The sequence below is a fragment of the Engystomops pustulosus genome, chromosome 2 (assembly GCF_040894005.1).
Source record: "Engystomops pustulosus chromosome 2, aEngPut4.maternal, whole genome shotgun sequence".
In the NCBI taxonomy this organism is placed as follows: domain Eukaryota; kingdom Metazoa; phylum Chordata; class Amphibia; order Anura; family Leptodactylidae; genus Engystomops; species Engystomops pustulosus.
Window position 1 is genome coordinate 7,189,651 of NC_092412.1, and position 17,143 is coordinate 7,206,793.

General features: G+C 49.4%; 3 protein-coding genes across 3 annotated transcripts in view; 2 read left to right on the forward strand and 1 right to left on the reverse strand.

Moving 5' to 3' along the window:
• Positions 1–17,143, forward strand: part of LOC140119779 (uncharacterized) — a 654,457-nt gene that overhangs the window by 289,733 nt on the left and 347,581 nt on the right. The window lies entirely within an intron of this gene.
• The window catches only part of LOC140119822 (uncharacterized), a 661,039-nt gene that overhangs the window by 208,954 nt on the left and 434,942 nt on the right, over positions 1–17,143 (forward strand). The gene's annotated exons all lie outside the window — the stretch shown is intronic.
• The window catches only part of LOC140119733 (uncharacterized), a 42,776-nt gene that overhangs the window by 25,457 nt on the left and 176 nt on the right, over positions 1–17,143 (reverse strand). Inside the window, exons 2-6 of the mRNA XM_072139089.1 lie at positions 16,870–17,066; positions 16,232–16,289; positions 13,403–14,783; positions 11,247–11,479; positions 6,169–6,248 (exon numbers count right to left, since the gene is read on the reverse strand). Coding sequence (XP_071995190.1) covers positions 6,169–6,248; positions 11,247–11,479; positions 13,403–14,783; positions 16,232–16,289; positions 16,870–17,066 — 1,949 coding nt within the window. The remainder of the gene's footprint in view (positions 1–6,168; positions 6,249–11,246; positions 11,480–13,402; positions 14,784–16,231; positions 16,290–16,869; positions 17,067–17,143) is intronic.

Consider the following 17,143-nt stretch of genomic DNA (forward strand, 5'->3'; position numbering starts at 1 on the left):
TGTCCTTCTCTCCCTGTGGCCCCTGCCCTCTATACTTCTCTTCCTGTGGCCCCTGCCCTCTATACTTCTCTTCCTGTGGCCCCTGCCCTCTATCCTTCTCTTCCTGTGGCCCCTGCCCTCTATCCTTCTCTTCCTGTGGCCCCTGCCCTCTATCGTCCTCTTCCTGTGGCCCCTGCCCTCTGTCCTTCTCTCCCTGTGGCCCCGGCCCTCTGTCCTTCTCTTCCTGTGGCCCCTGCCCTCTATCCTTCTCTTCCTGTGGCCCCTGCCCTCTATCGTCCTCTTCCTGTGGCCCCTGCCCTCTGTCCTTCTCTCCCTGTGGCCCCGGCCCTCTGTCCTTCTCTTCCTGTGGCCCAGGCCCTCTGTCCTTCTCTCCCTGTGGCCCCGGCCCTCTGTCCTTCTCTTCCTGTGGCCCCTGCCCTCTATCCTTCTCTTCCTGTGGCCCCTGCCCTCTATCGTCCTCTTCCTGTGGCCCCTGCCCTCTGTCCTTCTCTCCCTGTGGCCCCGGCCCTCTGTCCTTCTCTTCCTGTGGCCCAGGCCCTCTGTCCTTCTCTTCCTGTGGCCCCTGCCCTCTGTCCTTCTCTTCCTGTGGCTCCAGCCCTCTATCCTTCTCTTCCTGTGGCCCCTGCCCTCTATCCTTCTCTTCCTGTGGCCCCGGCCCTCTGTCCTTCTCTTCCTGTGGCTCCAGCCCTCTATTCTTCTCTTCCTGTGGCCCCTGCCCTCTATTCTTCTCTTCCTGTGGCCCCGGCCCTCTATACTTCTCTTCCTGTGGCCCCTGCCCTCTATTCTTCTCTTCCTGTGGCCCCGGCCCTCTATACTTCTCTTCCTGTGGCCCCGGCTCTCTATCCTTCTCTTCCTGTGGCCCCTGCCCTCTGTCCTTCTCTTCCTGTGGCCCCAGCCCTCTATCCTTCTCTTCCTGTGGCCCCTGCCCTCTATCCTTCTCTTCCTGTGGCCTCTGCCCTCTATCCTTCTCTTCCTGTGGCCCCTGCCCTCTGTCCTTCTCTTCCTGTGGCCCCTGCCCTCTATCCTTCTCTTCCTGTGGCCCCGGCCCTTTGTCCTTCCCTTCCTGTTGCCCCTGCCCTCTATCCTTCTCTTCCTGTGGCCCCGGCCCTCTATCCTTTTCTTCCTGTTGCCCCTGCCCTCTATACTTCTCTTCCTGTGGCCCCGGCCCTCTATCCTTCTCTTCCTGTGGCCCCGGCCCTCTATCCTTCTCTTCCTGTGGCCCCGGCCCTCTATCCTTCTCTTCCTGTGGCCCCGGCCCTCTATCCTTCTCTTCCTGTGGCCCCGGCCCTCTATCTTTCTCTTCCTGTGTAACTCTGTTACTTTCCTCTAGGGAAAAAATGACGCAGCTGCTGTATAATTTCTTCAGCTATTTCTGACAGAACACAGGTGAGCACTTACCTCTCCTCAGTGCAGGACGCTCTCCACTAGTCATGTGACCCAAAGAGTGTGATGTCACTGAGGGGCGGGGCCTCGTGCTCACTATCCACTAGTCATGTGACCCTAAGAGTATGATGTCACTGAGGGGCGGGGCCTCGTGCTCACTATCCACTATTCATGTGACCCCAAGACTGTGATGGGGGGGACAACGGCAGGATGTATAGAGGAGAAGTTGTGGATAAAGGACCTGTGATGATGTCATAGATCATGTGATCAGTGTAGGCGGGGCGTTGCTTATGAGACCTGGAAGTCTCTCTACAACTAATTCATCCTGTGTGTAATGTACAGGGCGGGGTCTGTGTAGCGTGTAATGTACAGGGCGGGGTCTGTGTAGCGTGTAATGTACAGGGCGGGGTCTGTGTAGCGTGTAATGTACAGGGCGGGGTCTGTGTAGCGTGTAATGTACAGGGCGGGGTCTGTGTAGCGTGTAATGTACAGGGCGGGGTCTGTGTAGCGTGTAATGTACAGGGCGGGGTCTGTGTAATGTACAGGGCGGGGGTCTGTGTAGCGTGTAATGTACAGGGCGGGGTCTGTGTAGCGTGTAATGTACAGGGCGGGGTCTGTGTAGCGTGTAATGTACAGGGCGGGGTCTGTGTAATGTACAGGGCGGGGGTCTGTGTAGCGTGTAATGTACAGGGCGGGGGTCTGTGTAGCGTGTAATGTACAGGGCGGGGTCTGTGTAATGTACAGGGCGGGGGTCTGTGTAGCGTGTAATGTACAGGGCGGGGTCTGTGTAGCGTGTAATGTACAGGGCGGGGTCTGTGTAATGTGTAATGTACAGGGCGGGGTCTGTGTAGCGTGTAATGTACAGCGCAAGGTCTGTGTAATGTACAGGGCGGGGTCTGTGTAATGTACAGGGCGGGGTCTGTGTAGCGTGTAATGTACAGCGCGGGGTCTGTGTAGCGTGTAATGTACAGGGCTGGGTCTGTGTAGCGTGTAATGTACAGGGCGGGGTCTGTGTAATGTGTAATGTACAGGGCGGGGTCTGTGTAGCGTGTAATGTACAGCGCAAGGTCTGTGTAATGTACAGGGCGGGGTCTGTGTAGTGTGTAATGTACAGGGCTGGGGTCTGTGTAGCGTGTAATGTACAGGGCGGGGTCTGTGTAGCGTGTAATGTACAGGGCTGGGTCTGTGTAGCGTGTAATGTACAGGGCGGGGTGTGTGTAGCGTGTAATGTACAGGGCGGGGTCTGTGTAGCGTGTAATGTACAGCGCAAGGTCTGTGTAATGTACAGGGCGGGGTCTGTGTAATGTACAGGGCGGGGTCTGTGTAGCGTGTAATGTACAGGGCGGGGGTCTGTAGCGTGTAATGTACAGGGTGGGGGTCTGTGTAGGGTGTAATGTACAGGGCGGGGGTCTGTGTAGCGTGTAATGTACAGGGCGGGGGTCTGTGTAGCGTGTAATGTACAGGGCGGGGGTCTGTGTAGCGTGTAATGTACAGGGCTTGGTCTGTGTAGCGTGTAATGTACAGGGCTGGGTCTGTGTAGCGTGTAATGTACAGGGCGGGGTCTGTGTAATGTGTAATGTACAGGGCGGGGTCTGTGTAGCGTGTAATGTACAGCGCGAGGTCTGTGTAATGTACAGGGCGGGGTCTGTGTAATGTACAGGGCGGGGTCTGTGTAGTGTGTAATGTACAGGGCGGGGTCTGTGTAGTGTGTAATGTACAGGGCGGGGGTCTGTGTAGCGTGTAATGTACAGGGCGGGGGTCTGTGTAGCGTGTAATGTACAGGGCGGGGGTCTGTGTAGCGTGTAATGTACAGGGCGGGGGTCTGTGTAGCGTGTAATGTACAGGGCGGGGGTCTGTGTAGCGTGTAATGTACAGGGCGGGGTCTGTGTAGCGTGTAATGTACAGGGCGGGGTCTGTGTAGCGTGTAATGTACAGCGCAAGGTCTGTGTAATGTACAGGGCGGGGTCTGTGTAATGTACAGGTCGGGGTCTGTGTAGCGTGTAATGTACAGGGCCGGGTCTGTGTAGCGTGTAATGTACGGCTCGGGGGTCTGTGTAGCGTGTAATGTACAGCGCAAGATCTGTGTAATGTACAGGGCGGGGTCTGTGTAATGTACAGGGCGGGGTCTGTGTAGTGTGTAATGTACAGGGCTGGGTCTGTGTAGCGTGTAATGTACAGGGCGGGGTCTGTGTAGCGTGTAATGTACAGCGCGGGGTCTGTGTAATGTACAGGGCGGGGGTCTGTGTAGCGTGTAATGTACAGGGCGGGGGTCTGTGTAGCGTGTAATGTACAGGGCGGGGGTCTGTGTAGCGTGTAATGTACAGGGCGGGGGTCTGTGTAGCGTGTAATGTACAGGGCGGGGTCTGTGTAGGGTGTAATGTACAGGGCGGGGGTCTGTGTAGCGTGTAATGTACAGGGCGGGGTCTGTGTAGCGTGTAATGTACAGGGCGGGGGTTTGTGTAATGTACAGGGCGGGGTCTGTGTAGTGTGTAATGTACAGGGCGGGGTCTGTGTAGCGTGTAATGTACAGGGCGGGGGTCTGTGTAGCGTGTAATGTACAGCGCAAGGTCTGTGTAATGTACAGGGCGGGGTCTGTGTAATGTACAGGGCGGGGTCTGTGTAGTGTGTAATGTACAGGGCTGGGTCTGTGTAATGAACAGCGCAAGGTCTGTGTAGCGTGTAATGTACAGCGCAAGGTCTGTGTAGCGTGTAATGTACAGGGCGGGGTCTGTGTAATGTACAGCGCAAGGTCTGTGTAGCGTGTAATGTACAGGGCGGGGGTCTGTGTAGCGTGTAATGTACAGGGCGGGGTCTGTGTAGCGTGTAATGTACAGGGAGGGGTCTGTGTAGTGTACAGGGCCGGGTCTGTGTAATGTACAGGGTGGGGACTGTGTAGCGTGTAATGTACAGGGCGGGGTCTGTGTAGCGTGTAATGTACAGGGCGGGGTCTGTGTAATGTACAGGGCGGGGTCTGTGTAGCATGTAATGTACAGCACGGGGGTCTCTAATGTACAGCGCAAGGTCTGTGTAGCGTGTAATGTACAGGGCGGGGGTCTGTGTAGTGTGTAATGTACGGCTCGGGGGTCTGTGTAGTGTGTAATGTACGGCTCGGGGGTCTGTGTAGCGTGTAATGTACGGCGCAGGGAGTCTGTGTAGCGTGTAATGTACGGCGCAGGGTTCTGTGTAGCATGTAATGTACGGAGCGAGGGGTCTCTGTAACGTACAGCGCAAGGTCTGTGTAGTGTGTAATGTACGGAGCGGGGTCTGTGTAGCGTGTAATGTACAGGGCGGGGGGGGGGTCTGTGTAGCGTGTAATGTACAGGGCGGGGGTCTGTGTAGCGTGTAATGTACAGGGTGGGGGGTCTGTGTAGCATGTAATGTACAGGGCGGGGTCTGTGTAGCGTGTAATGTACAGGGCGGGGTCTGTGTAGCGTGTAATGTACAGGGCGGGGTCTGTGTAGCGTGTAATGTACAGGGCGGGGTCTGTAGCGTGTAATGTATAGGGCGGGGTATGTAGCGTGTAATGTACGGAGCGGGGTCTGTGTAGCGTGTAATGTACGGAGCGAGGGGTCTCTGTAATGTACAGCACAAGGTCTGTGTAGTGTGTAATGTACAGTGCGGGGTCTGTGTAGCGTGTAATTTACAGCGCGGGGATCTCTGTAATGTACAGCGCAAGGTCTGTGTAGTGTGTAATGTACAGGGCGGGGGTCTGTGTCGCGTGTAATGTATGGCGCGGGGGTCTGTGTCGCGTGTAATGTACAGGGCGGGGGTCTGTGTAGTGTGTAATGTGCGTGGCGGGGTGTGGGTGTAGCGTATAATGTACGGCGCGGGGTGTGGGTGTAGCGTGTAATGTACGGCGCGGGGTGTGGGTGTAGCGTGTAATGTACGGCGCGGGGTGTAGCGTGTAATGTACGGGGCGGGGGTCTGTGTAGCGTGTAATGTACGGCGCGGGGTGTAGCGTGTAATGTACAGGGCTGGGGGGTCTGTGTAGCGTGTAATGTACGGGGCGGGGGTCTGTGTAGCGTGTAATGTACGGCGAGGGGTGTGGGTGTATCTTGTAATGTACGGGGCAGGGGTCTGTGTAGCGTCTAATGTACGGCGCGGGGTGTGGGTGTAGCGTGTAATGTACGGTGCGGGGGTATATAGTATATAGCCTGCCAGCCCCCCCAGTATGTAGCGAGCTAGCCCTCTCCGCCCACCCCTCCCCCGTATACAAACCGTCGCCGCAGACTTTGACGGTAGCCGCTTGCCGACGTCATAGTCTGTGTGACGCTGGTGTGTACGGAGCCGTCACGGTGGCCGGACTGGATCATGTAGCAGGAGCCTTGGAAAGGTGAGTTTCATGTTTTTTTATTTTTCCACCGGCCCCACCAGTCCCAAACCAGCCCCAAATGAATGGGCCCCCCTGGATTTCTCCAGGTGGGTCTTATGGCCAGTCCGCCCTTGACCATAGGGGCAGGAGCCCAATTTGGAACCGGGCCTAGCCTGAGACCACCCTTCCCCCGCCTCCCTTAGGGAACACTCTCTCAGGGCTAGCCTAGCCTGCTACCCCACCTCCTTGGGGGACTTCTATCCCTCACAGGAAGCACTTTATATGACAAAATCTATGGCAGACATTAGTGACCTGCGAACACACATTGTCGCTATCCCTACCAGAGATGATATGTAATCTTATGTGACCAGGCTAGAAGCGTCTTGCAGAGCGGAACTAGCTACATTGCGTTCTGAGGTTGAGGTCATCAAGGAGCAGCTATCCATAGGGGAACACGCTGCCACAATTGCTACCTCAAGACTTAACCACCGCTCCTGGCTATGCATTCTATGCAACTTCAAAACCTGGCTGATATCATTGACGATGCTGAGAACTGGGGAAGAGGAACAACATAAGGGTACGAGGTCTCCCTGAGTCCTTCATCCTATTCAATTCCTACCGGACCTTTACCACCTCACTATGCAGAAACACAGAGCTTTGCGCCCCTACTGGCAGTTCTCCAAGATTGCCATTTACAATACTCATGGGGCTTTCCTTTCATTTACTATTCGCCATCCGGATGACTTTTTGGCCGTCACCAGACCTTGCTTTACTCCCAGTCAAAATACAGGACTGGCCATACCTCTCCATGCTCCCTCGGGGAGGGAGGTGGGACTTGCCACCACAACCACAGAGAGGACGCAGCCATATTAGGGGCCCGCCGAGGCAGAGGGCCACAACTTGAGGGCAACTGGTCAATAGGTTCCGTGATGGCCCTGTATACTCCTCCTGGAAGGGTTATAACCCCCACCACCTCCCCTGGTGCATAAACCCTCATGTTAAAACCGGCCTTGCCAGTCAGCAAAATTCTCTTACAGGGACCTCTGGCGCCCAAACATGGGTGCTCTGTTTAATAAGCGGGTATGATGCCATTAAGAGGGAGAGAGAGGGAACAACAAATATGGTCCAAGTTAACTGTTCGAGTGATTACCCTCTTTTCCAGGGTTTCGTCCGTGATGTCCGCCCTCACCAAATGTATTGCTTTTGTTCCGATGCCTACAATTTACATTACTTACTCAAGTTTACGTTCAATCTAGGGTGGGAGTGGGGGGGGGGGACTGGAGGGAAGCCCCCTTCGTAGTAAGCCCGCTTCCCATTGGGGTGCTTCTGACTTTTCTGGCCAGAGTCAGAGGTGGTTAGACCTTCCTGGTCCTTGACCCCACCAGTGTTACCCAACCATTGTGTGTGTTCATTTGTTACCTTTTCTTTAGTGTCTGTTCAGACCTCGCTTTCCTCACACGTCTTCAGTGTTACCTGTTCACCTTATTCCCACGCTTACCCCCTCCCCGCAGTGTTTCCCCAATGGCTCCCATAACGTGCTACTCTCTTAATGTGCGGGGACTGAATGTTCCCCAGAAACGCAACCAGATATATGACCACATCCCGAAGCTACGAGACAGATACTACACATTCTAGTTTCACAGCACAAATCCAGCAACCAAATCCAGAGGAGTCTCTATTGCGATCCACAGGAGGTTGGCACATGATGTACTGGATACTAAAATTGGTCCTGAGGGACACTAAGTCCTAAAGTGAGGCAGTGGGGGCACCTGGTTACGCTTGCTTCCCTCTACTTCCCTAACAAAGGGCAGATTGCGGCCTGCCATTCAATCCTGGCGACTTCGATTTTATAATGGAGCCACACTCGGACTGCTCAAACCCCAGACTCCCTATAGCCCCCTCCCAGATGCGTTCCCTACAACATGCCATACAAGATTTGCAACTAGTGGATGTGTGGCTCATCCTTAAACCACGCCCACGCAAACTCTTATTATTCCACTGCCCATCAGTTCTACAGTTATATCGACATGTTCTGGCTGAGCCACCATGCCCTGGCCTTGTAGCCTATGGCCACCATCGCCCCGGCACTATGGTCAGACCACTCGCCCCTATCTCAGTAACCCTGAACGTGGAAGGTACCGGGTTTATTTTTTACCCCCTGGGCCAGGCACTTAAATGACAATTCACTTAAGGATGCAGTTTGTATGGCAGACATCAGGCAGTGGATCTCTAGCTTTCTTGAGATCCACACAGATGAACAGACCCCCTACCAGTGCAGTGTGAAATATAAAAGGGAGCGATCCGGGGAGAATTCATCAAACATGGAACGCGCCGGAAAAGGCTGCAAAATCCAGGACATGCTTGGTAAAATTCATATACTAGAGACAGCCCACAAGGTTCTGAATGAGCTACTTAACACCATAGAGGAATTGAGGAACATACTAGATCACACACACCTTAGGAACAAGCGGTTAATTTATGAACACTCCGACAAATGCGGTGGGCCCCTGGTGAGGATCCTCCACCGGAGGTCAACTGCCATCTGCATCCAAAAAATGGAGAAATGGGGGGAAAGTATTCCATGACCCTATCAATATCTCTGACCTCTTCCGCTCCTATTACCAAGAACTCTATGACATCTAGGGCCAATACAGACATGACCTCGGAGCAAATTCAGGCCAAAATTAATGCATATATAGCAGAAACGCTTGGGCGAGCAGGATAGGGGGTCCCTTGAAGAGGACATCAACGAACAAGAGGTCTCAAAGGTGATAAAACTAATCCTGGCAGGCAAATCCCCAGGACCCGACGGGTTCACACACCATTTTTTATAAAATTCTAAGACAGGGGGTAGTCCCCTTCCTCACCAGGGTCTTTAACAGGCTTTCTTCATGCACCACCTTCACACCCCAGTCCCTTAAAGGCCTCCATACAGTTCCGCCGGGTCCTTCTTCACTAGCCTTCACTCAGCCTTCTGGAGATTTGCATGGGGAGGTGAGACAAGTTGGATCAGCTATGCTACTCTGGCCAGACCTAAATCTGCAGTGGGGTGGGCCTCCCAGACCCCAAACTATATCACTCAGCAACTGTGCTCATGCGCCGAACTGACTGGCAATATCACAATGTATCCAAACAGTGGGAGTCCTTAGAGACAGATCCTACCCATCCCCACCTTCGGACTATCCCGTGGCTGCAGCAGGCCCAACGACCTGAGAGATTCACACACTCTCTCTTCTCCCCTTTCATGAATGGGATAGATTGGTGTACCGGGTCTCCCTGGTCACACTAAAGGGCACTCTTACCCCCTTATTTAACTTCTTGACGCTCAGCGGTGACTGGTGACTGAGCCGAACTGGCATAGGGAAACGGGGTGCCGGCTGTAACATATAGCCAACACCCCACCTCCTAACACAAACCCCACACATATAGTATCACCGCATCCATAACAACCTGTAGAATAAAAGTAAATAATTATTGAACCCGTACGAGGAACGCCGTTAGAAAAAAACTGTTAAAAACCTGGTAAAAATGATTATTTTTACCTAGTGAATCCCACAAAAATGCAATAAAAAGTGTTCAAAAAAACATATGTACTCCAGAATGATACAGGTGCAAAGTACAACATCTCCCGCAAAAAACAAGCCATCACCAGCTCCGTAGCCAAAAAGTAAAAATGTTACACCACTTGGAAGACGGCGATGCAAAAATGATAGATTTTTCCCACATAAGGGTTTTATTTGGCAAATTTAGTAAAACGTAAGAAAAAATATTCAAGTCTGGTGTCCCCGTAATCGTATCGACCCATAGAATAAAGATAACAGGATTATTAGGATATACGGTGAACACGAAAAAAAAAAAAAGGAAAAAATCCAGTACAGAATTGATTATTTTCTACTCCTGCCCTCAAAAAAAAGTTCTAAGTTTTCAACAATAGGTGATAACAACCCCAAAATGGTAACAATGGAAAAAGCATCTCCTCCTGGAAAAAAAAAATACCGTCACATGGCCCCAATAACGAAAAAGCGAAAATTTTATGGCCTACAAAAGGGGCCAATGAGGAAACTCAAATCCTTGCAGCTGCAGGTCCCTCCTTCCCTCCTGCGCCTCGCTGTGCGCCCATAAAACAAGTAACAGCCACGTGGGGGGTCTCTGCACTTGGGAGAAATTGTATGGTGGATTTTATCTTTTGGAAATGTGTAAATTTTAGGGCTAAATGAACGTATAACCGGCACAATGGGGCACATTTACTTACCCGGTCCATTCGCGATCCAGCGGCGCGTTCTCTGCGCTGGATTCGGGTCCGGCCGGGATTTAATAAGGTAGTTCCTCCGCCGTCCACCAGGTGGCGCTGCTGCGCTGAAAAGCATCTGAACGCACTGGAGTTCACCGGCTCGGGCTGAGTGAAGGTAAGCGCGTCCCGAGCTAGACATTTTCCGTTCTTAAATGCGGCGTTTTTTTCCGAATACGTCGGGTTTTCGTTCGGCCACGCCCCCCGATTTCCGTCGCGCGCATGCCGGCGCCGATGCGCCACAATCCGATCGCGTGCGCCAAAATCCGGGGCAATTCAGGTACAATCGGCGCAAATCGGAAATATTCGGGTAACACGTCGGGAAAACGCGCCCAATGTGACCATTCTAATTTTCACCTCCATTTTGATTTCATTACTATGAAGATCTCAGGGGGTTAACAATCTTCCTAAAAGCTGTTTCTGATAGTTTGAGGGGTGCAGATTTGAAAATTGATATTTTGGGGGTTTTTGATGCTAAATATGTAAAATTTCATTCAAACGGGATTTATCCCCAAAATAGTCAATTCTGAAAATTTGGAAAATCGCTATTCGTTTTGTAATCCGCGTGACATCAAAATAAATTATCCAGACATTTTCGACAATGGCAAGTTTTTTTTTTGTAAATAAACGTAAAACTTATCAGCCAACATTTACCACTAAAATGAAGCACAACATGTGGGATAAAAACAGTCTCAGAATCGTTTCGATAAGTAAAAGAGTTCAAAAGTTATAACCATATAAAGCGACGCCAGTCAGAATCCAAAAAATCGGGCTGAGCCTTAAGCTGTAAACTGGCTCCGTCCTTAACGAGTTAACAACCTAGCTATATCTCCCAGAATAGGAGGAGATTCCTCCTATAGGAGCAGATACCCTTATGGGAGAGGTGGTGAGCGGAGATATCGTGCCCATCGTGGACAGCTTGCGAGCCTCCAAACCAAGCTCCCCTCTGTCCTGGTTGGAATACCAACAGCTAGTGTCCTATGTCAGCTCTGACTCTGATTCTAGATTTGGGGCATCCCATGTCCTAGTGGCCGTCCTCAGGCTCCCATCCCCCCTGCCGATGTGCTATCCCAGTTGTATGCTATCCTACTCACTGACTCCTCTCGGGGGGGAACCCAGGGTTTGTGGCGGCCTGGGAGACAGAACTGTCGTCATCCCTCACCGAAGCAGAGTGGGAAAAAGCCTTCTTATTCTCCACAAACTGCCCCTACCCTGCAGTGCACAGGAGAAAAATTATAAGATTCTATCACAGGTGCCCCTCACGCTTCACAGGATCTATCCAGAAGTCTCGGAAGTTTGGTGGAGGTGGGTTCCATTCTGCTTGTCGGGTGGAGTCGCTCGTTGGTGAATGGTGTTTGACACCTACAGCAGGGTTTCTGGGAAGATCTTCCAGTGTAGCCCACAGGTCGCTCTTCTCTTGCTGTTTCCGGGCTCCATCTCCCCCATTAAAAAGAGCCTCCTTCACCACTTTCTCACAGCAGGGAGGACGGCGAAAGCTTCAGTGGAGTGGATACAAGAGCTCTGATTTATATGCAGAATGGAGGAGCTGTTGGCCGATGACGCACCAGATCCGGCCAAAACAACTATGGCCTCTGCTCCTTGGGAGGAATTTCAGTCGACTCCGGCCTTTCAGGATCTCTTTACCTAAAACTACTGGGTAGTATGGTTACGCTCAGTTGGCGGAGTACGTCCGAGAGAGATGACTTGGCGGCCGCTCTATATCCCTTCTCCTGCTCCTTCCCTGCCCTTGTCTTGTCTCGTTTGTCTCCCCTACATCTGCCTTCAGTATGTTATCTTACCAGTGGAACGGGTGAGGGAAATCCCTACAACATGCTACGATTACGTCCTCACATTCCTACAGCTTATTAATCTGTTATAACCTGATGCTGGTTATGTTCAACTGTTGGGGTCCTGTGAGACCACCCTTCATACTATGAAAACTGTATCTACGTGCGGTTTTCCTTTAATAAACATGGAGTAAACATAAAATGCAGTGACATGACTATCCCTACTAAACAATAGACGCGAAACTTGTCAGCAGTTTAGTCGGCATAGTCATGTCGCTCCATTTTCATGTTTTAATAGAAAAAAGTTTGATTTTTTATAGAGCCGAGACCCAAAATCTTTTAAATTCGCCTTTTATCCCCCTTCACAGCTTTTCCAATCCTGGTCCATAGTAATATCCAAATAACAATTCAGACAATGGGGGTTATTTATCATTGGTTTTGTTGGGCTATTGTGGCGTAAAAAAAAAAAAATCTCAAATGTTGCATCGAAGTTTTTTTTTCACAGGACTATATCTGCTACTTCGTTAATCTGGTGCAATGTAGAACAACAGCTCGTGCTAAGCTAGATTTATTTTGCAAATTTCTTGCTACTTCTTAATAATAACAAAAATCCCAAACTACAATTAGAGCCTAAGAAGATTTATCAATGAATCTGATGGGCAGTGGAGCTCCAAAGACATAGAACTGTCCAGAGGAGCCGTCTCTACATTTCACCATGGGTTGCGTGGAGACCTTGAGGTTCCTAATATCACTAAATACCGGTCATGGTGTCCAATCCCAACAAACCCACACCCCCCCCATTGGCTTTCTACGGAGATTGGACGTTATTTTGTAGACTCCGTGTCTGTCCTGACCCTGTATATGAATCCCATTGCTAAGCACGCTGTCAGGGTCTCCCTTTATCTCTCTGCACCCACCCCTTCTCCTCCTGCTACCTACTCCCTCACTCCCCCCGAGTCCCCCCTAGTTTCCTGTGTAAATAGGTGTGAGACACTGAAGGGGTTAACTGTGTATGGGCGGTATGTTTCCCCTAGGTTTTCCTATTATGCAAGGCCTTAGTGCTGAGGTTGTGGTGTCCAGCACCTTGGACACAGGTGGAGGTAGCAGCCTAATCAGCCTGCATAAAGCCGCTGAGCTGAGCTGAGAGTGTGGTCTCTCTGACAGGAGGCTGGAGAGCACACAGCCCTGACCTCTGTGCCTGAAACAGCGAAAGTATTTTGTAGTGGTGAGTTAGAGAATCACTGTGTAGTTAGCACCCTGACGGGTAGGATATTATTTGTTTTGATGCCTGAATGTGAAGGCTGTTTTATTTTGTTCCTGCTGCAATAAACGCAGGCGAGAACTGTTTTGGACTTTACCTTGGTGTCACTGTCTTGAACTGCACCACAGCACCCCGCTACCACGGTCTCTACTGGGCCAAATCCTCCACATAGGTAACAAAGGTAAAGCTGCTCTGCATCACAGGAGATATTAATTTTTGCAAACATGTTTTTATTAGAGTTTGCGCTTTAAGATTTCACTTATAAAGATGTTTACACATAAAAATGGGTTTTCCTTTTGAGCTTTCAAGGGATGTTCTTCATGTCGGAAACGTGTCCTACATTTTTAAAATGGAATGAAAATTAAAATGGCTTCTCCCCTGTGTGAGTTTTCAAATGTGCTGTAAGACTGCTTTTATATGGAAAACGTTTCCCGCATTCTGAACATGGAAACGGCTTCTCCCCTGTGTGGATTCGCTGATGTCGATTAAGTTGTGATCTGCAGCTGAACCATTTACCGCATTGTGAACATGAAAGCTGATTCTCCCCTGTGTGAGTTCTCTGATGCCGATTAAGTTCTGATCTGCAGCGGAAACATTTACCACATTCTGAACATGAAAATGGCTTCTCCCCTGTGTGAGTTCTCTGATGTAAAACAAGTAGTGATCTGCAGCTGAAACATTTACCACATTCTAAACATGAAAATGGCTTCTCCCCTGTGTGAGTTCTCTGATGTTGAACAAGTTCTGATCTGCAGACGAAACATTTTCCACATTCTGAGCATGAAAACGGCTTCTCCCCTGTGTGAATTTTCTGATGTCGAACAAGCAGTTCTCTGCAGCTGAAACATTTCCCACATTCAGTACATGAAAATGGCTTCTCCCCTGTGTGAGTTTTCAAATGTACCGTAAGACTTCTTTTATATGAAAAACATTTCCCGCATTCTGAACATGGAAACGGCTTCTCCCCTGTGTGAGTTCTCTGATGTTGAACAAGTACTGATCTGCAGCTGAAATATTTATCACATTCTGAACATGAAAGTTGATTCTCCCCTGTGTGAGTTTTCATATGTACCGTAAGACTGCTTTTATGTGGAAAGCGTTTCCCGCATTCTGAACATGGAAATGGCTTCTCCCCTGTGTGAATTCTCTGATGCTGAACAAGTTCTGATTGGAAGGTGAAATGTTTCCCGCATTCTGTACATGAAAACGGCTTCTCCGCTGTGTGAATTCTCTGATGTTGAACGAGTAGTGATCTGCAGCTGAAACATTTACCACATTCAGGACATGAAAATGGCCTCGCCCCTTTGTGAGTTTTCGAATGTGCTGTAAGACTGCTTATATGTGTAAAACATTTCCTGCATACTGGACATGAAAACGGCTTCTCCCCTGTGTGAGTTCTCTGATGTTCAACAAGTCTTGACTTGCGGGAGAAACATTTCCCACAAACTGAACATGGAAATGGCATCTCCGTTGTGTGAAGCTTCTGATGCTCATCAAGTATTGACTTCTGGATGAAACATTTCCCACATTTTGAACATTGAAATGGCTTCTCCCCTGTATGAATCCACTGATGAATAAGAAGATATGAATTGTTGGGAAAATATTTCCCACATTCTGAACAAGAAAAGGGCGTTTCCCTTGTAAGAAACATTTCATGTTGTCCTGTTTTGCCAACTTCTGATTCATTATCGTCCACTTCATGGCAGGAAGATGAAGGAAGAGGTGGATGGACACTATTCCTCTGGTCTTCACCTGAAAAGAAACAACAATACAAAATAATGTATATCAGTACAACAGCTAAGACGTGTATCAGCGTACAGCCGACAGATCAGAGGCCGGTATAGACATATGTACTACGTCATGTGACTGATGACTGATCACGTGACCATTAGACCCATCAAACCTCCAAAACTACAGGTCCAGCCATGATGGTAACACGATCATGGGCAGATGACACCTTGGTCCTTGGTTTCTTTCCAGAATGTTTGAAAGGAAATCTACTTATGGAAAGATTCCTCATGGTAGTGTCCCTGTCCGGGCAGCAGCTGCATCCCATTTTTCCTTAATTCTTGGATCATCTACTGCCGAAATAAAGTTCAATCCTCAAATATGCAAATTAATTTCAAAGGTTACTGGGGATGTGGAGTAGCCTCAGACAGCTCAGGGGTGAAGGCTACTCCGCACCCCCAGTAGCCACTACAGACCCGGCCCTACAGACGAATGAAAGATACTGCACAAGCTCTCAAGCAGCAGATGTGTCACCGGCAGTGGAGCAGGAGCTACTGCGCTTGTGCAGAGCAATTGCTGCTGAAGATGCGCTAGAAGAACGGGCTGCAGTGTGTAAAGACGGGTTTGTATTGTCTACAAAGTCTGAGGCTACTCCACACCCCAGTAGCCTCTAAAATTAATCCGTATATTTGAGGATTAAACTTACTATCAGCAGCAGCTGCATCCAAGAATTAGTGAAAAAAAGAATGCAGCTACTGCCCCGGATGGGGAATCTTTCCAAAAGTCGATTCCTTATGGTAAATTTCCTTTAACAAGTGGAAGTAAATAATGGAATATTTTATATGGAACATTCAAGTTGATAACCTGGTCCCTTCTCCACCCCAGGGCAAAATTATTTCCCTGTCATCTCCTCACTACCCAACAATCCAAAATGTCCAAGATACGTTCTACTTTGTTAGAGAACTCCATGCTGAGGACCAGATCTGGCAGAAAATAATCTCCATGTCATACTTATCACTTGATAACTTATCTACATCTCCACCATTAAAGGAGTTGGACACTTTTGAATAACTCTCTCCTGTGAGAGCCTCAGCCTCTCCGTGTTCTGAGCGCGGTGCACCCTGCATATATACACAGCTTCAGTCTCTGCTCCAGGTTGTCCATGTGACGTCACGCCCTCTCTATAACAGTCCATCCGTAATAACAAGACAGCAAGAGGGAGGGAGCAGGATGAGTCATTCCTGCTGCTACAGCTCCACCTATTCTGCAGAGTATAAAAAAAGCATCGAGGTTCTGCAAACAGGACAAAAGTAAGTAGCAGGACTGCTGAATCAATTGATAAACATATAGAGATTATCTACAAGGCAGTAATGACACTTTATGTAAAATAGTGGCTAATCCCTTTAAGATATAATCTCCTCCTGCAATGTATAAGGGAAGAATAAACCACAAGATACATGAAAGGCTCTTACCCTCCTCTGTCACTGATGAGGGGATTTCCTCTCTGCTCCTCCTTCCACCAGAAGTTTCCTGTAAAAGATAAGGTAAGTGCCAATGTGTCTTATAGGTAGAAGGGTCTCCTCCAGTTATGATTACACAGGATCAATATCATCATCCAGAATCCCTACACATTAACATAAAGATTTTTTAGAATTTTGCTGCATTAATTGATTTTAGTTGATCCTGAGGGACATCACTGCTTTCATAATAAAACACCTTCATTTTCATTTGTGTGTAAAGAGGAAAATAGAAACACTTAAAAAAGTCACATAGTAAAAATGAGAATTATTCTTTCATCAAAAATGTCAAAAAGACGACAGAAACAAGTCTATATGATTAATAACATTCATAAAACACAGCAGCATAGAGCGGGACGTTGTGCACTGGAGACATTTTGTCCCAAGGTCCCTGAAGTGGGTTTGATTGTTATATTCTTAGTCTAGGGCCCATATTTGGGTAAATCGCAGTGTAGAAGAAGGGACTCAGACCATCTGAGGCTCAACCTGTCACACTCACCAGTGACCACATAGACACACTCTCCTCTGAAGGTAAGTAGAAGCTCCATAACATCAATCTATAGAGGATTTACAGGAATCTCAGCTCCATCTACCTGATGATCCAGTGGGACGTTCTCCTCTGGTTCCTCTTTAATATCCCGGGAACCTTCAGGACTGGGACATCTCTCTGGTTCCTGTGTAATATCTCGGGAATCTCCAGGACTGGGACATCTCTCTGGTTCTTGTGTAATATCTCGGGAATCCTTAGGACTGGGACATCTCTCTGGAGGATTTCTCGGACTGGATCCATCTATAGGGAATATACACAGTGACTGATACATTGTCTATATGTGATGATGAGATGATGGAGGAGGTGACCTCACACCT